The sequence below is a fragment of the Cyphomyrmex costatus genome, unplaced genomic scaffold, assembly GCF_001594065.2.
Source record: "Cyphomyrmex costatus isolate MS0001 unplaced genomic scaffold, Ccosl1.0 scaffold639, whole genome shotgun sequence".
In the NCBI taxonomy this organism is placed as follows: domain Eukaryota; kingdom Metazoa; phylum Arthropoda; class Insecta; order Hymenoptera; family Formicidae; genus Cyphomyrmex; species Cyphomyrmex costatus.
In genome coordinates, this window is record NW_017280199.1 from 1480992 (window position 1) to 1506957 (window position 25966).

At 32.4% G+C, this 25966-nt stretch overlaps 1 protein-coding gene across 1 annotated transcript in view; it reads right to left on the reverse strand.

Annotated features, from left to right (window-relative positions):
* Positions 1–12848, reverse strand: part of dpr12 (defective proboscis extension response 12) — a 140265-nt gene extending 127417 nt beyond the window's left edge. Inside the window, exon 1 of the mRNA XM_018547396.1 lies at positions 12773–12848. Within this exon, the coding sequence (XP_018402898.1) occupies positions 12773–12848 (76 nt within the window). The remainder of the gene's footprint in view (positions 1–12772) is intronic.
* Between the last annotated feature and the right edge of the window lie 13118 nt (positions 12849–25966).

Sequence of the window (25966 nt, forward strand, 5' to 3'; positions counted from 1 at the left end):
TTGTTACGTTAATAGAGTTTACTCTACCTTCTATGTTTTGCAAAAATTGCTAAACTTTCTATAAAAAAAAAACAGAGATCATTTATCAGAATTAAGTTTCTGTAAACTCCAATGAAAATTGATGTAGTATAGCGATAAAATGATATAAAACAGTAATTAAATTAAAGGAAATCATAAGTGAATAGTTTAGCAAGAGGTCATTGATCGTTAAATGTCGATTTCTAGAGAAAATTACATAAATTTTCAGAATGGAATAGACACATTATCAACTTATCTACTTTACTGAAAGGTCAATAGAGTTGGCAATACACGTATGAACAATAGATTACATTTGTATATCAAGTACGTGGAATCAAAGTTTAGCATAGTGAGGCAACGATTGTACCTCGCTCCGTGTCCCACCACCCTCACTGATAAGCGGCCAACAAACACGTAGGACATATATTCGTATCGTTTCCAATCGACAGAGGTGTCAAACAGCGACAATATATTGTATTCGTATATGGTATACCACGCATGAGGGCGGCCGCATAAATGCGTGACAGTCGCGCGGTTCAACGACATCGCGTCGGCAAATGTAAATATCGAGACAAACACGATCACCGGCACATTTTGTATCGTGATGCAATATTTCTTGTAATCTTACAACAGTCGCTTCCACATCGTTGCCGCGATCATGCGACGCTCGCTATCTCTACGTGGCAAATTTACTTGCGGATTAAATTCATCCTTTATGCATATGCATACACGTAACCTTTTTTTTTAAAATGTTAAAACAAAATATCAGTTTTTTAAATTTCATAACAAGTAATTTAAAAAATTTAAGTTTATACTATAAATAAATTAATTAATTAAACAAATAAAAACGTTTTTATTTTACGTTTAATATGTTATTCTATAATAAGCACATAAAACAAAAATGAATGTTTTTTTTACTTCAGTATACATATTCATCAAATACGTATCAAAATAAAAAACAATTAGAGAGAAAAAGAATTTAATTTAATTTTACACACATTCGAATGTGACTTAGGCTGCTGTGATATATTTTCACATGATCAGTAAAATAGCAAAGGGTGATTAATTAGGGAAGAAATCTTAAATAATCTTTAATATGTTATTTGTGTGTGCTAGTTTTGTATGAAAATTTGCGCATACGGTCACGAATTAATCACACGGAAATTCGTAATACGCGCACGCTTAACGCAAAATACATTGCCCGTATAATAATTACGGACACCGCAATGGAAAATATATCGCCGACGGCTATGCGTGTAATCTAGATATATGACAGTCTCAGATAATTCTACCTAGCAATCCATATACGGTGCAATTAATTCCCTCTTAACACCTCTTGTCAGAAACATGTATAGTTGTACCGCAATTAATTGTATTTTGTAGAAAGAGATTTCGCCGCGTGAAGCTTTATCTGAAAAATGATGTTCTTGAATCAATAAGTTTTATTCGTAAATGTACCGGATATTATTACTATAGATATATTTTATATATCATCAGTTAAAAAATTTAGATTAGAATATAAAAAATGTAACCTTGAACAAAAAGTGATTTTACGAAGCGTATTGAAATTTCGCGCATGATATTCAATTTTATTTTATTACTGTATAATTTTATACATAATTCTATGCATATCTAAAATTTATCGCACGTTCGTGTTTATGCAATCAAAATGATACACCAGAATTATTCGGTATATCGACTATTTTTTAATAAATACAATTACATACCTCATAATGATTATTATTTCAATATTTATCCAGCAAAAAGATCTCTATGAGAAAAGATTTAATTTAAGATCCACGGCGTTATCAATATCGCCGTCCTCCAATATCATTTGACCGGAAAAAAGAAAAACTGCGGATAGGAATGGATCTGCCTCGTTTGCATATCGCAGGTGCAAACCATCCGGTCGTGTATTCAGTACGCGTTTCCGTGTGTACGTGCGTGTGCCAACGGAAAACATGAGAAATCGCCCTGCGATCTCCAATAATATTGCATTACCTAGCTCGCACACCGTCATCGTCGTAGGGATAGTCCGTTGGTAAGGCCAGCGCGAAAAGCGAGAAGAGAGCTTATCTCACCGGTACATACGCGGGAAAGGCGTTCATCCTGAGGGAAAGAGGAAAGGGGAAGGAAGAGGATAGTCCGATATCCCAACGCTCACGAAGGACTCGAAAAATATTCTCGCCCGTGGGGACGCATCTCGCGCGCGAATCTCGCTTTATGTGCAATCGCGCCGCGTTCGTGTCCGCGCACACGACTCGTCGACGATTGCCGACACGTTGGATATACGGCAATCTATATAATGTCAGGAACTGTCGTCTTTCCTTTCGCGTATACTTCTCCCTCTCTCTCTCATAAAATTGCTAAGTAGTTATCAGATAGTGAGCAGCTAATTCTGAAAGAATTTTGCTGAAATTATCACGGAACTGCCTCGTGATAAATCTCACGCAGCGGAAGTTATTTTGTATATTTTACAATTAATGTTATTCGAAAGTTTAGACTGCATAGAATTTAAGTTGCAAAAATACACGCTAAAACTACCATGGATACACCCGTTTCCTTTTTATGTACGTACAGTCATATCTATATTGATCGCTGTCTGCACATCGTTTTAATAGACGGACTATACCTATCTTGACTCACATAGTCTGCTGTTGAAATAGAGTTAGTTCGTTGATGTGGGACACAGCTAAACCCAAAACCGTGGCTATATTAGGAACTGTAATATGTCGCTGCAGGACTGTAGACTCTGACCAACGTTACGCTTTAGGAAAGCTTAAATTGCGATTTCCAGAGATTACCAGTAGAAAGAGAAGATGTGTCAATACGTTACTATCTTCCGAAAATGTAGATTAAAAGTTTCCATAACTCGTATGTCGAATTACCGATTATAAAATGTTTTTAAATCCGAAAATAATACTACAATATTTTTAAAAAATCAATCAAATATAATTAAGTAGTAATGACGATACCTATCAGAATTTTGTAGAGATAGAAGATGAATAAGATTGAGAAACGCCGAGCGAAGAGGTACGATTTTTCCAACTTTAGTTAACGCCGTTGGAACTCAAGTACTAAATTTATCTTGCTTTTAGATCTCCTAACACTGATAGCAACCGCTTTTATAGCAAAGCACTTGTTCGGCGAGTTGTTTAAGCCAAACGAAGTGGAGGACACGTTTCTCATTTGCCGGAGCAAATGTCTTCGAAGCGCGAGAGCTATACACTTTTTAGACCATCCTGTCGTTTTTTCTCGCGCACAACATTTTGCTCCCTTGTTCACCTGACGACGTAGGACGACGTAGGCGACCGAGCGTACAAGACGTCATTTCCGGGTTTGACAGCTTCGCATAAATTACATGCGCGTTGTATGCACGTGTGTGTCGCTGAGAAAGAAGATGGGTAGCTCAGTTTATTCACGGCGGGTCAGATGCGTAGGAGGAGTTACGAGACGGAAGAGTGCATCGCGCGCTTAGATTCAGTTTTTCACTTTTTCGCCACGATAAAACTAGCTCTCGATAACGCGGAAACCTTCATAATCTTGCGGAAATGCCTCTTATACTCGAGAAACTTGGTTTTTTCTACGTGCGCGATCGAAATGCACAATTCGATCTCTAAAATCAATTTCGTATTGAACGATTGCATTGGTTAAAATCATTATTCCAATAAGTGATTTTTTTTGTTAAGATATTTATTATTTATTATATATAAAAGATATATGAATTTTGAAAGATCTATCTTATTAAAATATGTTAATATTAATGTTAAATTATTTGCGAGTTTTATGTTAGCGATAGTTGTAAATAGATGCTTAAATAAATTTACAAGAAGCTCATAAGATCTAAAAGTATTATAAATATATTATAACATTACTTTAATGATTATTAGGCGATGTAAAAACATTAACAGATAATGAGCTACAGTTTATTTGCCATAAACTTCGTAATATCTTACGCCGTAATATCTTTTTATGCATGTGAGGAAAAGAGGAAGAAAGAAAGGTATAAAAATAAATGTCTCGAGTGAGAATACACAACGCATGCAACAAAAAATTCATCGATAATATTTTAATTCCTACATACTAAAAATATTATATTTTATTAGATTATCAAGATTTTTAGCAGTTTGAATGTTCTACCTAAAAATTTTGATGGTTTAACAAAATTATTTTTAGATTTTTATATCTAGCTAAATTTTTAGGTACTTCAGCAAAATCGTTCTCTCCGTGTAAATAACGATCGTTAAGCTACGTTTCAACTCACTAACTTTAATCTCTTGTTTCAACAATGAAGCTCTTTCATAATTCGATAACTCGTCTAATTCTGCGATGTTAAAACTTAACTATATTTGCATATAAGCTCGCTTGAAAATAAATTTTAAAATTCCGGAAATGTAAACTGGCCATGTATAGGTGTAATAAAAGTGCTAAAATTTCCATATGTGCAAAGCATAAAACCAACGATAAATACGCAAGCGTCTAACGATTTTCAAGTCGCGAGCATTAAAAAGCATCTCATTTATAAGAAAGAGTAGTATTCGGGAGCATTAATATTTAAGGGTATCTCAAAATTGAAATCTAAGATCTCTAGAAAACCTAGATAATTTATAGTCTAAAAGGTCTTTTCTACGCAAGTCAGAGACCCAACATTCTAGAATTTACCATTTAAGAATCTGAGAATCTGAAAACCAGAGACGAAAATAACCTAGAATTTAAGAAGTCTAGAACCAAATAAATCGAGATTGCAGTTTTCAGAAAAGCAGAGAGAAGATGATGCTCGTCGAGGACACTTTTAGCAAGAGCACCGATGCAATAACTTTCGTTACATTTTTGCAGAGATAATTGTACCTCCGAACTATCCGACGGTTGTTCATGTCGGGCGGGATCGTTTAAGAGTCGACAATACACCGTTGAAAAGGATGGTAGCTTTTCACAGGCAGACGTCGACTAGACCACGATATAAGTACCTCTTAGGCACCAAAACTTTGTACTTAGTATAATAGCGCGTCTGAATAATGAGATAGATAAGTGATGTAATTTGTCATTCGTGGGAATAGTCGGCTATCTTGGTGAACGAAAGAACTTGTTGTTAAGGAAAGAATTCTCGCGCAATTTACGAAAAGAAAAGACAGACCATTTGTATGCAGCGCAGATTAATATTACGGCAGAAATTATGTGCTAATTTTGTTAAGAAAATATCGGTATTTGCAGAGTGATATAAATAAATTAAAAGTATAATATAAGAGGGAATCCTGTAGCAATTATCGCCTCGTATCGATGTCTAAGATCAGATATAATATGATGATTCCATCAAAGCGATTATAGACTATTAGAATTGTACAGAGATTGATAAGGATTCGAAACGAGATCGAAACGTATATAATAGGAATTGTCATCTAATTTTTGAATAAACCAAATTACACACAATCAACCACTGGCTCTACACAAGGCATTATTTATCGACTATATGATACATCTCTACACTGCAGCTTTATTAATAATATTAATCAGATATAATACTTTCTTTTTTCGCAAAACTTTGTTATTTAATTTTGATGTTATGTTTTAAATAATTATTATTCTCAAAATAAAAAAAATACATTATCCAGGATGAAAGCGTTATTTACAGTCTAAAAGAGACAGAGAGAGAGAGAAAGAATATCGAGAATAATCAAAGACATCCTTGTAGTAGCCTTCGTAAAATACGAGTATTACGAGAAGTTAAACAGATCTTGCATAAGTGCCGATCCTGCTATTTTATTATTCTTATTATGCTTTGCTCGATTGCTTTATCGACAATACAAAGAGAAACATCAAATTATTTATTCCTTAAAAGTTAAAACTACTATGTAATAATCTAAATATCATACACGTAATCGTAATATATATACATATATATTCACACATACGTTAACATAAAGCAATGAATTTATATTAATATGCATTAATGACAATATTTTTTAAAATATATTATTTAAACATTATACGACGCGCATACAACAGCAGAAAAATATCGAATACCTGTGATATTAATTATTAAAATTTTAATCATTAAAAACATAAAATATAGTAAAAATTACATTAATAATTCCAGTCCAGTTAATAATATTCTGTATTTAACAAATAGAGTTTCCGCTTTAAATCTTTGTGTAAATTCTGTCCTTTAAATTTGATTATAAAACGAGAATTTATCTGTGTAATGAGCTGATATTTCGAGATTCGCCAACGCAAGTTTGCTTTTTACACTATTAAATATCGGCTGTGAGGTAGACCCGAATTAACTTCTCGCGTCGTCTTTTATAGAATTTCCGATACCTAAATATGGATGCTGGCGATTCCAGGGAAGCCACCTAAATGCGCTTGGCGCGATTTCAATTTCAAAGCGGGGAAAGCTCTTTAAAGCGGTATGCCGATTCCACGCGATTAAGCTATCAAGAGACAATTCTTGCCTGTATTATTCTAGGGAAATACTTTACCCTATTGGTTTCATTCTATTAAAAGAAAATTTTCCTTTATTAATTCTTTAATAATTCCATCAAAATTTTTAATCGCCGGTGTGTTACATCAAATGTGCTCACAAGAAATAATAATTATTATTAAATCAATAATTATATATTTAATTATATTTTTAATGATAAATAAAATATTAATTTGATTCTTATTTATATCAGAATAACACTATACGTATAATATAATAGATCTTTTTACAATAAATTACTATAATTTATGATTTTACTGTAATCTACAATATGAAAGATTTATTTTCAACAATATTATTTCTAAATTATCAACAATGTAATACCTAAATTAGAATACAACATCAGTAGATATCAGCAAAGTATTTTCGACATAAAATTATAATAATGTTGCTATAATGACGTTCTTTTCCTTACGATAATAATAAACACGTTTTTATAAATTACAATCCTCGAATAATATAACACTCGTCAGAAAACAAGACTTTCATCGTATAGCGATAGAAAATACCCCTCTATTGTAATCACCAATACAAAGAAGGCAAGCTACTCTTATCGCGTGTCTCTTTTAAACTGCCATCACGTAGGCCTGAATAATACTTCCTTTTCGCGTAGTGAACTGCGGTGTGCACGCACGAAAAATCCTTTTTATTGTGGCAGGTAGTTGCATGTCTACAAGCCTACGAGAGCGTACACGTTCCTCGCACTGTTGATTATCGCGCAGCCATTACTTATTCTTTTTCTCTCCTGCCTTTCTTTACTCGTTCTTATACTTGTTTCAAAAAAACACGACACCTTCATAGAGTTGTTGAATAGCGTCGAGTAAAACTCCATCGCGAAGGGGCGTACCCGATTAAAAACGGTCGCAATGGAGTGTCTGACTGACGTAACCTTTTCTTCTCTATGATTCCGGAATGTGATTTCATGTAGCTTGGACGTCCCGAGTATATCACGGCATAGTATTAAGATGTTAAATATAAATTACTTTCGGTTATTCAGGACGGAAATAAATCGCTGTGTAGAGAAAAATGCGAGATTTTTATGGACTCAACCGTTATTATGTTTTATTATAATTCTTTTAATTCTTTGTTATCAACAAATTTTAAGAAGTAATTATCTCAATATATTTTTATCAGTAACAAAATAAAATGTGAACAATTTCACAAAAGTATATTAAATTTTTTCAAGTGTGTAAATCATTTGTTGGAACAGAAGACAAATTTACGAAAGGAAAGTTTACTTGCAAATAATTTAAATCGAAGATTCTTATTAGTAATATAAATGGAGAAGGAAAAAGAGAAAATATTGTCTATCAATAAATAGTAAATAAGCCCTTTTCTAATTCCAAACTATTGTATCCACATTCCATGCGTTTCATGTTGACGATTACGCATGCCTACGTGCAAGGTATGGAAACAATTTCATGGATTTTGGTGAAGAATGTGGATAGACATGCGTACGCAAACACGATTAGGATGCATACGTAATTATTATTGTCACGCATTGTGCAATGCGTCTCGTATTAACATTTTTAGCGATCGTATATAAATCATTATACCCGATCAGCATGCATAATAACAATCGCAATCAAATAGCGTTTAACTTCACATTTTTTAGTTATCATTCGTTCGCCATTATGCAAAACATTCAGAGAAAAATAATTATATTTAATTTATCTTTATCAGACAAAAAAGTAGAGTATTTCAAGCAACACTTTTTCATTTGTTCGTTAATTGTTTCCAGGGTTGTTAGTGAAATAAAAAAGTTTTCTCTAACTGAAGCTTGAAAAGAGCACTAAATAAAAGCAAAGAAAAAATATTAAAATTTGTTAATTTTGGATAAAAAAATACAATACAAAATAAATGGAAAATGATAAAAGGAAATAAAATTTTGTTCTACTTTTTGAAGCATTTTTAACACAAAAACTCTTTAATCTTATATTTTTGAAAGAAGAGTATTTATCTTTTCGTCTATATTTCTACGATTTTTTGAATTTTCAAATATAATTTAGAGTTTCTTGATTTTTAATTTATTTCATTAAATTTATCTTTTATGTGTGTATGTGTGAGCGTGTTGTGTACATTAATTGCTTATTAAGATTTAACTTAATTAGAAATTTTTATCTTGACATTATATAATTTTGAAAACATCTCTCTCTCGCAATAAATCTGTCCGCGTTAAAAAAATGTACGATTACTAAAACATATAAATATTTTGTATAAAAAATTGTTTTATAATCTTACTATATTACTATAAGTAATTTACGAAATGTCCTTAATACGTATCTTAATTTTGCAAAATCAGAATATTATAGTTTTTTTAACTATATCTCTCTCTCTATTAATAGCTTTCTCTAATCATTTACTATAAATAAAAAATATTTACGGTGCTTTCTTAAATAATTTAAAAAATTTTATTTATTATTTTTAAAGAAATAAAGTTTAAATTTAGAATTAGTATTATAGTAATTTAATTTTATCTTAGATTAATAAATTTCTTAATTCTCTAACTTTTCCCAGTTTTCTCGGTTTTCTCTAACCACTAACAACTCTGGTCTAGCAATGCAATGATACTATCTGCATTCTGCATTCGTGTATTATTTGTACAATACAATGTTTTCGTGTTGCGTTTAAAAGCACGTTTCTGTCTTTTCTCATACATTCATGAACTTGATACATTTTTGCCTGCATGGATAAAAAACAATAATAATTTGACATGAAATAATACACAATGATTAATAATTCGTTATCTACGGTTGTGAGATTAGTTTTCCTTCATTCTTCTTCTTTTATTTTTTACAAAAAATGTTTATAAATAGATAACTGCCACGACATTTTCAAACATCTTTAAAAATACCGTACATTTTTATTGTTTTTCTTCTCTGTGAAGATGCCATGACAATATACATTAATAAAAATTTTCGTACACGAAGCGTCTGAATAAAGAAAGAAATAAAAGAACTAGAAATGGTGTACCTTCTAAATTTATTTCTGTCGTTTTTATGGCTATGTGGCATGCATGATGCTATCACTAGATCTAATATAAATATTCAAAGCTACGTGTATTTTTCACTCTTCATGAAAATGTCCCTCCATTATTTTTACAAATCTTTCGTGTTTTCTCCTGCTTCGTTTTTATCATTCGTTAACCAACCGAAAGAGAGTGTTTTTTTTTTTTTTTACTCATTTGAGCGTATTTGCTTGCATTATTGTCACACACATTTTTTTATCATATCCCGGGAGTGTTTCTTTTCCTCATCACTAGCGGCTGATCAAGCGAGTCTGCATTCATTTTTCCTTTTCTGACATAGCTTCAACGCGGCGCATTGATAAATATCTCACCTCAGATACCTTAACTTAACGAGCAGTAGACTGGAAAATGCATTATGCTATTTTTGCGCACGTACTGCATCTTCCACGTATTTCCATATTTTCACTGTCGAGCTTTCTCTTACGCTTCCAGACTTCCTCTTTCTCTCGCCGCTAATGACTCGCACGATGGTCGTACGTGCAGTATACAAGCACGCACGCGTGAGTTCAGAATAAACGAGCGATTCTTGTTGCACTTGAAAACTCGCCGAGTAATGCCGAGAATTTTAATTAGAAGCACTTTCGTCACATTTATGTATAACAGGTGTCTGTTAAACGCTTCGATACGCGTACATGTCTGTGTTTTCTCTCCTTTGTCCTGCGTTTTTTATCGGTAACAAAATTACTTTCAGATTTGTTGGTAAAAATGACAAAACTATCATTGATTCTCTCAATATATAGTAATTTTGTGTGTTGGTTTTCCCAAAGTAGTGTGTCCCAGTTTCTGCAAAAATTGAAGGTACGGTGAGTTATGAATATTTAAGATTTTAAGCAAGCGTTGGCCTGTGACTTATTTTGGCTTCAACTTTTTCTACATGACATTTTCATTTTCGTATTTTTGCTTCTCCGTTTCGCTTGGAAATTCGATGTTTGATGTGCACACGGGCATATGCGCAAACGGGTAAACCAGCAAGACGGTTTCGCGCGCTAAAAAGGATTTCTCTCAAGACGAATATATATCCGCCTACCACCGCATGGCAAGTTATTTTTCCTAGAGAAGTAAACGGAGAAAATAAAACTTTTAGTTGCGGGTTTTCTATTTCGCCTTCTATCTACAAGTGTTTCCCAGGATTATCCGGGACATGCATGCCGGCACATCTTTATGTGGGCTCTCTTATTTTCTGCAGGCCTTCTTTTGAATGTCGGCACATTCATCATGCATAAAAAATTAACTAGTACTATTTACTCAGCGTGTCTTATTGTTAGTGTATATTTTCAGAGGTAAACCAAATGTCTTTGTAGAAAAATATATATTGCGTTAGTTCTTTAGTTCTATCATATATGTATTTATAGTACGATGTAGTTCTCGGAGATTGCATTTAGATAATTTTACAAGAAGCTTATAGCCTTTGAATAGAGCCAAAATATAAAAAAATATTTATACTAACGTTTTAAACTAATGGAATTGTTAGAGAATTAAGAAATGTAATAAGTTTTTACCGAATATGATTAATATATTTTTTTACACATCTCTCTGATATGTGAATAATTAATTTCATTTATCACAAGTTTTTACTAAAAATAATGATTAATAGAATTTTTTAATCTTTTGATATGTGAACAATTAACCTCTTTCATCATAATTCATCAAAGAGTAAATAAAAATTAAATATTCGCATACCGTCGTCTCCTTTTTTGTTCTACTTTCTTCTTTCAACAACGTGAATTTTTGTATGCTTCAACAGTAAGGATAAAAATGCATTTATTGCGCTGTAATGTCGGTAAGTAAATTCGCGTTAAATTATAATAATTATATGCACGTTAAACATTTGATATCAAAGGTTAAAAAAAATAGATAGACGTTTCGATTTTAAGCAGTAATGCATCAGGACGCGATATAAAATAATATACATTTGCACTCTATCTCGGAATAATTGGACAAGGAAGTAATTATTAGAAGATTGCTTGCAATATTGCTTCTCTTAGATGCGATTAATACTTTATGAACGTAATACGCCCTAATGCGACTTGTACCGCGAAATGTAAATTCAAGCGTTAACTTTTCGAGCGCCTCATTCAAATTTCACCTGCGATTAACGTTAAGGAGCTTTTACGTTAAGAGCACTGCGCTCGCGCGAGGAAATATCTTCTTTCTGACTAATTTTTCTCAATATAAAAGCGTAAAAAGCATTTGAAAATAAACATAAAAATTTCTTATAAATTACTGTGATTATATAATTGATAGGACAGTACATTATAGATGTCTCCGTCATGGACGTTGAAAAGACATTCCCGTGGACTTCCTTGAAAGTGAAAGCTTTATTCACTTCACCCAATATAAGCGGCGTTCTATAATTCCACAAAATTTAAAAGGCTCCTTTTACGAACCGCAGTCGAGTTATGACGCCTCATCGTTCAATACACAGAAAGAGTCATCTCCTAGCACTTTTCAACAATACAATGCGCCTATAGGAATTATCAAGTTCTATGTCTCCACACATTATCATGTCGCTCACGTAATGAAATACGTCGTATATATATCCTATCTCATTTAATCTACATGTACGTGTTCATTATTGTGGGTATTTCTCATCTTCCCCGCATAACAAAGATATTAATGACATCGACAATAGCAACGATAAAACGAGCTTGCAATTCTATTTTACTCAATATAATTATACATTTTATGTTCAAACCTCATTTTAACGCAGCTTAATGATGTGGAAAATATTTTATACGATTGTTATCTTTGTACATATTTTGAATGATTGAATGAGAAATATTGCATATTGGAAGCATTAAGGTACATCAATGTAATTTGCTTTCTTTTGCAAATAATGGGCATTTAATAAATAAATAAGCAAATGTTCGTAAATACGAACAGTATAAATATACTACAAAAAGTGAAAAGAAAAACGGTTTGGCTAGTATCTACAAATTTAGCCAGATCTAAAAATAATTTTATTAATTTATCAGATAACCACATGTAGAATGCTTATATATAAACGTACATTGGTGACAATGCTGCCAAAAGATTTAAGGTTCTAGCAATCAGTTTAAGCATTCTACATTATTTTTATGGTCCAAATAAAATTGTTTTCAAATCTAGCTATAAATTTTTAGATACTTCAGTAAAACCGTTCTTTCTGTGCTTGAATTTTAATTATTTTATATAATATATGTTTAATAAGACGATCATCTGCGAAATTCTTATTTCGAAAAGAAAAGAAATTCTTATTCTTTGCTCACCTTTATCGAGCGACCTGGCCAAAAGGATTGTCGGCAGAATCAAGAAGACCATGTACCATGAGAGCCGGTCCCGCATCCTCGCGAGGTTCCAAGTCCTCCTGAAAGAGAAACATCCGATTAACATTGCAGTCTTCAACTAACGACTCCATGCCCATCTTTATCACACAAATATGCGTACAGTGTATTTGGAAGGAGAAACTTTGTTCGTACGGAGAGAACTTCGTTTATCATGCACCGAAAAGTCGGCCGCCAACGTGAATAATACGGAGAAACTCAACGGAGAAAATAAGATTTTCACGTCTCTACTGAGGTGCATATGAAAACGTGTACACGTAGTCCAACCTGAAAATAAATTTTTCCTGGCATAGGCGTAGCATTGACATCGTTCAATTTATCGATTTTTTGTCATAAAGCCTATTTTGTATTTTTTTTTACTATGAAAAGCTTTCTGCTGAAGCAATTTCCATTTACGATAATCAGCAATATAACAATAATACAATTCGTAATACAAGTCAATTATTTTTATCTTTCTTATTTCCCTTTCCTCCTCATTCAGAAAAAAAATGTTTAATTTTAAGATATTAAAATATTTTACTCTTTCAGACAAGAACAAAACATTTTAATATCTTAAAATTAAACACTTCATTTTCAGTACTTACTTCAACTTTTAATATGATATCTAATAATTTTAATATATTCATTTTTAATATTATAAAATTAATAAATATATGCAAAATTAAAATTCGAGAAAACACAATGTTCGATATTGAGCGACTTACGACAAGGTTCGCAAGAAATACACCGCAAATTATTGTAGATCTAACAATAAAAAACAAATGCAAATAAAGTGCTAAATTAAAAGTACCGACGCAATATTTCGTCCGAAATATGCGGACAGATTGCTACAACGCATACATAGATATATTTGCCTCTAACTCATTGAACGTTGCGTTGCACAAAAAATACATGCGCTTCGCATGGTGTTTGCTCTGGCACGTGCAGTGGCTTGCAGTTCGTTGCGACGCATCAGATCTCTGGACGGACGCGATACCGCACGCTTTTCGAAGTGCAATTTCGGAGCCACGCGGGGTGCCATTGGTGCTCGCTAGCGAGAAGCTCGACGTACGTCGCGCTGCGTTGCGCTGCACGAACGATAAATTTACGCCACCAAACGCAGCGAAAATGAGAAACGTACCGCGCACCGTGAGAAAAGTACGGAACGGAAAATTGCTGACGCTGCGCCGCTAATTTCGCGCAGTTCGTAACGGCAAAGTATGTCGTTGACACCTCGATTTTCACGGCAAACTCCTGGCGGCGACGTGTCCACGGAGTAATTCAAAATTATTCTGATCGATAGACATCACGCCAGTTTTCTTCAACGTGGACATTGGAACTTTAAATAAGATTACAGTTGCTCGTTTCAATGTTCAAACTTTTGAACAGTGCTGATGTTTCTCAATTATGTTTGAAAATTAAATAGCTGTAATAAATTAATGTTCGAAAACACAAATAGATAAAAAAAAAAGATAAAAAAAATTTCGTTCTTCATTTTTTAAAATATAAAATTTGATATTTTAGTGACATTGTTTTATTATTTTTCTTTACAAAAATATGTTGTTCGCAAAAAATTAATTTTTTTTTAGAAAAATAAACTTTTAAATTTTATATATTCAAAAAAAAATTAATAAAACTTTAATTTTTTTTTATGAATAGAAAAGAAATAAAGATTGTCTTAAATTAAATTAAAAAATACTAAAAATATGTAATAATTTACAATTGAAAATCATCATTAGCAATAAATTGATAATAAATTAACATTATGTTTACATCTCATCTCTAATTTGCGATATGAATGTATACACCCAAGGATTATACTATATTTTTTCGGCGCAAACTTTTCATTTTTAAACGTACTTTCAAAGTTCGAAATAGAGAAAAAGATAAATTTAATAGACGTCAGAATGTTAACAAGTTCAGATTGCGTAAGATACTGTTCCTTCGAGAAAATCAACACCTTGCTTATATTCCATAACGAACGAACGAGTTAAGCTTGCGTTAGCTCGCATAACACTCTTATCCTTTCGAGAATTGCGTAACGCGAAATTACTCGGTCTGCACGTGCTGATTAAATACACGAGAGATTTGCGGAGTCCAGGAAAACGCATTTCTTTCTTACGTATATACGATATCTAACTGATTTCCACCGCACAGTTAATTGGACTGTTAAAAAGTCTTGTCTGTACCGAGTACCATATGGCAATATGGAAAGAGAAGCATGAGATTAACTTGACGAAACTTAACAGTTGATGTATGATGGCATGATAAGATAATCCGACGTATATACTGGATGCAAAAGAATTATGTATATCGACACATATTGTTTATGCTGTTTCCTCGATATAATCAATACGAGTTATAATTAATCCTCAATCAAACATGACATGATTAATAATATTGGTAGTGTGACGAATAATAGCAGAGTAGACGAATAAAATATTTATAATACATATTCCATGATTTGTACGACACGATATGTAATAAAGTACAAATTAAATTTCATACAAAAAAACACAAATATAGAAATGTAAATTACACACAACCTTTAAACGACATTCGTATCTTTTTCGCACTATTTTTAATTTTAACTAAAATATATATGTTCATATTTAATATTTACCCGTGCAATTTCATGCTTTTTGCTTGAAAATATCAGATATTGTTTACATCAGTTTTATGAAAAACTGAAAATAGATTCACCAAAATTTCGATTTTGAAGCAATCAGCAAACAACTTCGATAGTATACAATTATTATTTGCATTAAATATAATTATACATTAAATAAAATTTTTATTTATATTAAATCCAGTGGATTAAATAAACTTAGAATGGCTGACTCCGTTAATGGAAAACATTCATTATTTTTTTCGTTCATGTATCTAGAACAGGGACGTTATTATATTATTGTATAATGACAGAACTAATAATAAAACTCAATTCTCACAAATATGCAGCATTTATCTGGCTCTCCTCTATGCTATTTAACAATTACTACATTTTACGAATGTTATTGTTTGACGATTTAACAATTATTTTACTTATGTTAAGAATTTACAATATATAAATTATTTTGGCACAAATTTTAGAGAGAAAAATAAAGAAATTAATATAAAATTAGACAAGAAATGCAATGGAATATCTATGTAAATTCATGATATTAACATAAATATTAATAATCTTGAAACCCATATTTATTAAATATTTATTAATTACGTCAAAAATATATCGGTAGCTGGGCATATTGTACATTTAATTAAATATTACATATTGTGTGTTTAATTTTTAATACATTAATTTAACATTGGACATTATTACATAAATATTAAATCTTAACCATAAATATTAAAAATTCATGAAATGCATGAAAATGTACCTTTTTAGTCAAATATAGATTGCGCATTTAATGAAGTCATGAAATTCTTTACTTGTTAATAGAATAGTGCTGGTCTAATTAGAAAAAGAATTAGAAAATATTAGAAATGTATGCCTACATAAAATTTTATTTCATTTTATAATTTTCACGATTCTTCGAAGCTTTTAGATTTTGGGATTTGTTGTTGCTAAAAGAAAGTGATGCACATTAAAATCCCGTTTATAATCAATACGCGTTTTTAATACAAGTAATTGCAATGAAGCCGTTATTTATCCAGATAATCGCGTTGCGTGCATTACAAATGCCGGACAAGTTTCGTTTAGTGAGCGGAAATTTGCTTTCCGTTCTCTGGAATAAAAGTTTAAAATATTCTGTTACTTCTCTTTTTTTCCGATAGATTTCGCTTGGCACGATAAACGAATAAATTGTTATTCCACACAATTAAATTCTCCGGAGAACACGAAAGCTGTGAATGTTGCTGTTTCGGTGAGCTATGCGCGCCGAAAGTTTCGACGTTTCGAATTCCAGCTGGCTTCAACGTCTCCAGTCCTAGATTTTCGCAAACCGAAATCCTACTTAACGTCGGTACGGATCGTTGACACGCTTATTTTTGGAATTATCTTCGCGCCCACTCGGGAAATTCGTCCGACGTGACGAACGATTTTACTTGCGCTTAGAGCTCACTTTCAATTTAAACTCGAGCTTCAGAAAAAGTTTTACGAGAGCTAACCTGGTAGCGTCGGTAGGTATTCACTGGAGGTCGCCATACCGTGGAAAAGTTCGTGGCCTTACGCGGCGAGAGTGCCTCGCAACTGAACGAACCAGAAATTATTGTGCACGCTTCTAAACGCTCCCCCGAGTGAAATCATGTTTAATGGAATAATAGATCACGGTTTGGAGTATTAACACTACGTCAATATTAGCGAACGTAACTAACGCCCGTTTGTTGACGCGTGGATTCGAGCTTCAATGATAATTCGTGCGATTTGCGTCTGATTCTTGCGGTGAGTGGACATGACCGCCACGTTTAATCTTACTGATGTTTGTCGAGCAATCGTGAGCCAATTGACAGATGCCTATCATCATGGAGATATCTCTGACATTCGCCTTAATCTAAAGACATACACGAAGTATTACAGTAAATCCGAAAGATTATACTTACATCAATGTAAGCTGAGATTCACAAATAGATCCAGATTATGCACCTATACGAAAATACTCGAAAAAGTCAAAATTACAATCGTATCTTCATCTAATGTTAAACAGATGAGAATAGACCATAATGCGATTTATACCATATATATATACTATGTATTTTCTATGCTTTCGAAATCTGAATAAATGTGAAAATATTCCCAATGATCATTGGTGTGTATTTGCGAGGCGCTACGGCATGGATTACGGATAGTCGCCTGCAGAAATATATCCACTGTAACTTTTAATTAATTAAGAGATAAGTCAAAAGTGAACTCCGCGAGCAAGCGTGAAACGCGAGGGAGGTATTCGTAACGGCGCAGAATTTATTGTACGAGTTAGAGAATTCTGGTCTTGCTACTTATTTATCGAGCTAGTGCTTTATATACTTTTGTTAGTCGTTGAACCCCCGTTCCATTACGAAAGTTTTTCGGATCGCAACTTCTTCTCCCAGGACGCGACGGTAGTCATTGATGCGTTTTCGCTTGCAAAAGTAAGTTCTTTGCGAATTATCGTCCTGTAAATATCCAAAGGCGGCGACCTGTTACAGGCATTACGTGTGTCGCAAAGTGTTTTCAAGCGGCCGCGCATCGTAAAGCACTCGCTATCGACACACTAACGATATTTCCTTTTTAACTGGCAAATGTTTATTCCCAAAGCCTTCCTATTGCGCTAATGGAGGCAGCAAATTCTCGCTAGACAAGATCTCTTTGATCCATTTCCATCTTACATCAAAGATCGGACAAGTGGCACAGAGTTGATTTGCATGAGTGCTGTAGCATTAGACAGATTCCTAAAATCCCATTCATGCTCACTATAAAAATCACTTTCAGTCGCTGTCATATATTCGTGTCAATGACCGGCTTAACGTTGTTTCGAAACTCACAAACGTTGCTCTTTAATTTCATTTCGACGTATAAAAGGAAACTTGGCACGCGCCGTTTGTTCCATTTTCAACAGTTCTGCGAATCAGACAGATTCGGCCATCCGCTTTTACCCTCGCAGCAAACTTTTCCGCTTGGGAGTTTGCATCAATTATACGCTTTTGTTCCACTAAAGTACTTTAAAGCCTTTCACTTGCTATACAGTTCGAGTATTTTATTTGAATATTTATTCTTGTCTCTTTTTAGAACCCTTGTCTTTTTCCAGTTATTTTATACATATAAAACAATAATAGTACTTATAAACAATAGTACTTATATGATGAAAGTAGAGTAGAGCTTTTCATTGTTGCTAAAAGAAAACAGTTTCGATAATTTCAAGATTGATTAAGTTACTGTTGTAATTTTTAATAAATTATTATTGTGGATCTTTCCAGTTTGGAATCTATAATATAATAAAAACAATTCATTTTTAGTACTTTTAATGAAAATAAATTAAATTAATTATATGAGCCAATCAAAATTGATGATTAAGAATATTTAACGTTTATTGAATCATTATAAGTTAAGAAGAAATTAAAATTTTAAAAAGTGTACTAATAATAAGTGATAAATCATATAAATGACAGACATTAATAATATAAATCTATACTTTAAAGAGTTGAAAATTTTCATTTTCGTAAGAAAACTTTCGTGTTCAATAACTCGTGTCCCGTATTTGAGGACTTTTTAATCAAGGAACTTTTCAAAGGGCTTTTAATCAGTTCTTGAGGCCGTCTGCTTTGGTGAGTAAGCTTTTCTAGCAAAAACAAGAAAACAATTTACAACTTCCTTGCCTTTTTGCTTCTAATCCAACGAGCATTGATCGTTAATACTTATGCTTTTATTTTTTAAATCCAAAATACTTTAATTTCTCTAAATTGTTTTAAACATTTGGGAGAAATTACTGTAAAGCAATTAATATTATAATTTAAGAACTTTATGTATGTAATAAAATATAGAGCTGTGTATGAATATAATATATTTTTTGTCATTATTCATTTCTATAATTTTATAATTATTTCTAAAAGTCAAACACATTTCTTATCATTTTAATACACAATATTTTTTAATTGCTGTTTCTTTAATTATAGTTGAGAATAATCGGAAATCAAGAATTTTAAAGTAAAGTTTTACAACAAATTTTAATGAATTACGACCTTAAATAAGAAAAAATTTCGTTTGAATTATATATAGTTTTAATTATATCGTATTGCAGAGATTACTCGAGCGTTAGATTTTTTGTGCAGATGAGCTAAATGGATTATCAAAAATAAAAAGCAATGGCCGTTTGTTAGCATTTCATCTTGCGGGTAACGAAGGTGTGTTTCTCGTTAAGAGAAAAACGCGCTCTAGCCGAGATTGTCGAAACGGCGTCATTATTCGTTCTCCCCATTCGTGGTGGAAATGAAAAGATCTCCAAGATAATCTCTCGTGCGCTCAAATTTTACGGTACGTATTTACTTGCGTCGTACATACATTGAGTCAAATGTCTATAGGATATATCATTAATTCATGAAAACGTGTCTTTTGGTAAAGCATAAACCACAAGGGAGACCTATAGAAGAAGGCAAGTCTATCGCTACTCATGTCGGCTTCGAACAAAGTTCAACAAAAAGCTCAGAGGTAGAGAAGCTAAACAAGCTCGCTACTTGATTCGTCCTTCTACTGGCTTCGCGCATCCGCAGTGGAACGAGTTTACGCGAACCCAGCAGGGAAGCAAGTCAAATAACAAGTTATGTGTTTGCAACAAAACGTAACAAGAAAAGTATGCAAGTTACTTACAACTTGACTTGTTTCTATACTGCCTTGCGTATTTGTACAGTAACGGCCGAGACGTAATGAAATATCAGAATGAGATATTAGGAGTAAGAAAATGGAATGCAACGTGTTACCATAAGATAAGAAGCACAAGAAGCAATTAATTCAGGAGTAGTCAAAGATTCTTCTTACGTAAACGATCACCTGGATGTTTTTACACCGCAATTGAAGTTATTGTTATTAACAACATAGATATTGTACATTATTGATAGCTTTCTGATTTATCAGTATTATTTGAAAATATTATGGAAATGGATTTAATCAACTTTTTTAAAAAAACAAGTAGAAACCAAACAAATATTAAAAACATTAAATAGAATTAGCATGTTAAATAGTTCATTATGACGATATATAAAAAAAATAAAGAATTAAATTAATATAATGTTTTTTTCTTATTTTGTATTTTCGATGGAATTGCATTTTTAAAGATTCGTAAAAAAAGTTTTAAAAAGGAAAAGAAACATATTAAACAATATTCATATAAAACAATATTTTATAATTCACATTTTTTCGTTGCTGGAGTGTGAAAACACCCCAGGTAACTATTTCTAAGTTAATTGAAAAATGAATACGATTAAAAGCAATTGAAAATTATAATATATTTTTTGTGGACTTAATCTCAATAAGAAAAAGAGATACGAGTAGATAATGAGACTTCATTATAAAACTTACGTATATTCTTCGTTTAATTTTATCTACAATATATATGAAGTCTTTATAATTTTAGTTCAAACATAGTCTTTAATATAGTTTATATTAAAAATTATGAAATAACGAAAGGCGACACCACTTACATTATTATATATAAAAGATAATTGATATTTTATTAAATATAACAAAGACAAATTGGTTTCTGATTTCTCAAAGAGCCTGATGTCGATAAAGTTTACTACATGTTGCGAAATGCTCTACTATGTACAGCTTTATACATAGAGAAGTTTTCATCTTTACATAACTCTGAACACAGAATGCTTTAAAATGATACTTTAATAACAATCTAGAAATTATATATATAAAATATAAAATTAAAATTTTATTATTTTATAAATATGTATCTATATATTGATAAAAAAACAGAATGGTTCCATGTAGGTCTAGTTCAATCTGACAATTGCTGAGTAATGGGTGAGAATCGCAACAATTTTATTATTCCGAGTTTTCTATTTCATGAAATCTTGAGATATAGATTTGTTTTTGGATGTGGCAAATTTATGTACCTTCACGACAGACGACCGATATATTTCTGTTTTGCAAAACTTTCGCGCCGGCAGAGAACATTCATCAAATTCGTCGGCATGACAATAAGATATTATTTTTTTTTTAGAAAAGACTAGTTTATTTCTAACTTCTACTTCTTTTGCTCTCGATATGTCTATAAATACATATACAGTTATAAACTTGACAGTAAGAGTTTCTTTTATATCATGAAGACAAGTGTTCCTTCCTATCTTTAAAAAGAGAAACCATATATTAACTTTATTTATTTGAAATTGTATGTCTATCGCATTCGTATCCATATATCGTATATTCTTATGTTGTTAGATTTATTAAAATAGGAAATTGTTAAAGTTTTTTTTTTTTTACACAATTCAACACAATTTTCAAGTCACTTAATCAAGTTTCACAAAATAAATCACACAAAAATAAATAATTATTTATAACATATTATATACTGATGTTTCTTGAAGAATTGTGTTTTTACAATTTTTATATTTTACATTTTATTATACTGGTCTTAAGAGAGTAAAGGAAAAAACATAACGCGACGATCGAGAGAGAGAGAGAGAAAGATGAGATAGGAAGAACAGAAGTAATCTTATCCCCAACTTTAATTCCACTCAGAATTGTAGCTAATTATACTAATTTTAGAAAGGGCACGTTGCATAGAAATGGTTGGGATACGACCGATGAAAGAGCGAGAAAGTTGTTGGAGCAATAGAAAGGAAAGAGCGAGAGAGTAGAAGCAAAAGCCAGACTTGCTAGAGGCAGATCGAAACATCTCTTTGACTAGCTTGCGGCTCGAAGTTAAGCTTGGAAAAGTCTCTTAATCGTGCTCATCAGGGGATTGAATAACGACGCAGAAAGTTTCTCGAACGAGTGGGCGAGCCAGAGGCTGCTTCCTTCGACTGTGGTGACAACACGTGAAACTAATTATTCCAAGTAAATAGTGACAAGTCGCTAATCAGAGAACGCAATAAATTATTCCGAAAGGAAAAATAATAAATATGTGAATTTTATTTTTTGTATCGCTATAATTAAAAAAAATTATCTTTAGAACATTAAAAGGCTTCAATAAATTCAATTGGTAATTTAATGATAATCGGGAAACTGTTAAAATAGCTGTTATTTTGTAATAAAAAGACTGAATAAAGTAAATTAAATAATACTCTTTAGAAGAAATTCGTTTGTTTCAGTATGTAATATGACAATGTTAATAAAATGCACGATACATATGAATACATTTTCTATAATTTTAGATATACTTTCGCGCGATATGCTCGAATTTACATCTTATAAAGTTATTATTAATACGAATTTATTAATTCGTATTAATTTAGCAATATCAATTTTAAAAGAAAATAGAAATTATAGATTATATAAAAGGATCTCGTTCATAAAAAGAATTATTGACAACTTATATGCATTATAAAATAAATTCGTAATATATTTCTCATTTATGAATATTTTATCACCTTCTTGCATTTTCTAGGATTTTTCCATATTTTTAGATCGACATTAGTCATTTAGCTAATCTGCTTATGCTTGTTCGCAAATCAATAATGCGATTATAATTAATTGCGCTTTGCATACCTTTATACATATATCATCTCATAGCTAATATAATTATATTATTATATATAATAATGATTTTAACATTATTAACTAATCAGACTAGCACACATCAAATAATACGTTTTAATAAAACAAAATATTTGTGAGAGAAATTTTTCTTCAACAAGTCATATCTTTCTCGAAAAAAAATATTCTCAGAAGGATATCTTGTCTACGAGGTATACAAAGACGCGCGAAACAATTAATTAAAATCGTATTATTGCCGTGCGAACAAGCATAAAGATATAGTAGCACAGAGTGCGACTAATAGATGTCAATCTAAAAATACGAAAGAACCTTGGGAAATCTGAGAAGGTAACGAAATATTTTTCCCGTCCCTTCCATCCCCAGGGATCGTTATTCCTCAATTTCCGCAGAATACCCTCTTCCTTTGCCTCCATTTTCTGTTCCTTTTTTATCTTTTGTATTCGATTCGTGGCGACCTCAATCTCGCGGGCGGATCGGTCTTACAGTCATCGCAGCCGAGCTCTAAGAAATTATTCTCTATTACGATAATGAGTAGCGCGGGAAAAACACAAGAGAGGGAAAATGAGGGAGATAGACAGAAAGAGGAGTTGAAAGAAAGTTGAAACTGAAGAGAGCGTCTCTGATTCAAATCGCAGTCGAACGGATAATCGCGAAATTAAAGACCAATAGCGCGTGGCGCTTTAACATCTCGCCCGTCGAAGCGATTACGAATGATCGACGATTCTCTCGAGATAACGTCAAATTTCCTTTTTAGAATTCAACACCGCAGTACAATGCAGTTAAAAAGAACCATTCGAAGGAGAAATTAATGTCGTCGTTGAGAAAAGGTGACATAATAAAATTAAAACGAAAAAATGCACGGAGATTGCGATATACTTAACATATTTCCGTCCGCGCCAACTATCTGAGAATTCAGCACTTTTGTTAAATTTACGCCACAGAATTTAATTTCTTTCTGAGAAATATGGATGGTATGTCGATATGGAGCACATTAAAAGTTACGTAAAACCCTTCGTATTCATTTCTATGAATTTTTTTTAACTCCCATTCATCCGTGTCATAATTCCTAATTATTGCAGTAGAGAAGTTTCGAACACGTAAATGTCAGAGAAATATCGTTTTATGGCCTTGGAAAAGTCAAAAATTGATCAGAATTCATATCTAAATTACTAATTGTATGAAATACTATATACGTGTGATTAAATCACACGTTAATGTAATTATATCGGTAATAATGGTAATTCCAGTTTCTTCATTGTGCTTATGTGATATTTATATAATCGCACAAAAATATACTAGTTAATAATATATCATTAGAAGATAATGGACTCGGTGAGCTGCGAATGGGGAATTGAAGTGATAAAATGGCAGAGTAAGAACGAGGGAAATCCTCTCGGAGAGAAAACCTTCCCACGTTCCTTATTCTATACCTTCCTTCCTTCCTGGCGTTGATTGCGCCCTTCCGCCGTTACGTCGCGTCGTTCCAATGAACGCCAACGCGACGCCCACCATTTATTTAATTAATTCCATGCGATATCCTCCCCTTCACCCTTCGATAGAATGAAAAAAGTGACACCTACATCATCGCGCAAATACGAGGACGGAATTCGTAAGGGAAGTGAGCTTTGGTGCCCTGATTACCCTTATTCGTTAACCCTCGAATAGAAAGGAATGATTCATTGAGAATGCACAATCCGGCCAAGTATCATTTCAACAATCGACTTCTGCGCTTGGAAATGCTTTAATTAAATTCGTTATTTAATCAAAACATTTCGTAAATCAGTTGAATTTAATTAACAGGCGCGAAAATATACATATGTACATTATATATATTTAAAATAATAAAATTTTAATTTTTTATATCGTACAGGTTTTAATTTAATATTAAATATTAACGTATATAGGTATTAATATATGTTAATGTTTAATAATAATTTAAATAATGTACATATATACATAAACAAAATTTAGTATAAAATATATCAATTTTTTATACATATATGTATGATAATGTAAGTCTTGTCTTTGTAATAAACTAGATAAGTAAAAAAACAGATTAACATAGAAAATATATAACTAGAATGACATACACGATATGTTTTGTTTTATTTTGTGTTCAAAAGAAATTATCGGTTTATCGAGAAAAGAACGGACTATTTACGTTTCTTCTTAGAATTAATAGTGTGTCACTTAACGTAATCTTTAAAAATTTCGTAATATTCAAGTAATAACATGACATCGTATTTCTACTTCTTTAGGATATATCAAAATAGTAGACTTTGCGATAACAACTTCTAACATGCGAAGCATTTAACATGTTCTCAGAGATATACTCTTGTGTCTACATTTACACGATATAAGCGCGACACTGTCCCGGTAGTAGAATTAACGCAACGATCAAAGAGATAGTATTAAACTAATCTTGAATCCGTCGTGCGGCAGCATTACGGTATTTTGCCGCTGATTCTCAGTGGCTTCAAGCTAACAGTCCCGGATAAATGCTACGCGTGCTCGTCAGGTAATAAGTGATGATTTCCCGACAAAGGGACGGTTTTTCACGGAGGCACGACCGCTCGTTACACGCCATGTGTTCGATATAATTCGCACCCGGAAACGCAGCGCGCAGCTACGTCGACTGTGACCACGCGGAAGGATGTGACGTTTTAACCGAACACTCCGCTCACGATAATGCGCGTTTCAGCAGCTGTGTAGTTCGTATGCAGATAAATAATACAGACGTAGCTGATCAAATTTGGCAATTTCATTAAAACAGTTTCATTCTCGGTCGATGCACGTTGATACATTTGTAAAACAATATAGCGAAATTCAGGACGTGCGGGATCAATGAAGAGGCGACCAATTATCATGACGCGGATTTTGCGCGAGTTTCGTGACGTGTAAGTTTCGGCTCCAACGCCCGTTTGTCTGAAAATTTAGTATCGTTAAGCGAATACATAATTGTAAAGTGAAATTTCCAGTAAAATTTACTAACCAATCTAAAATTCTTC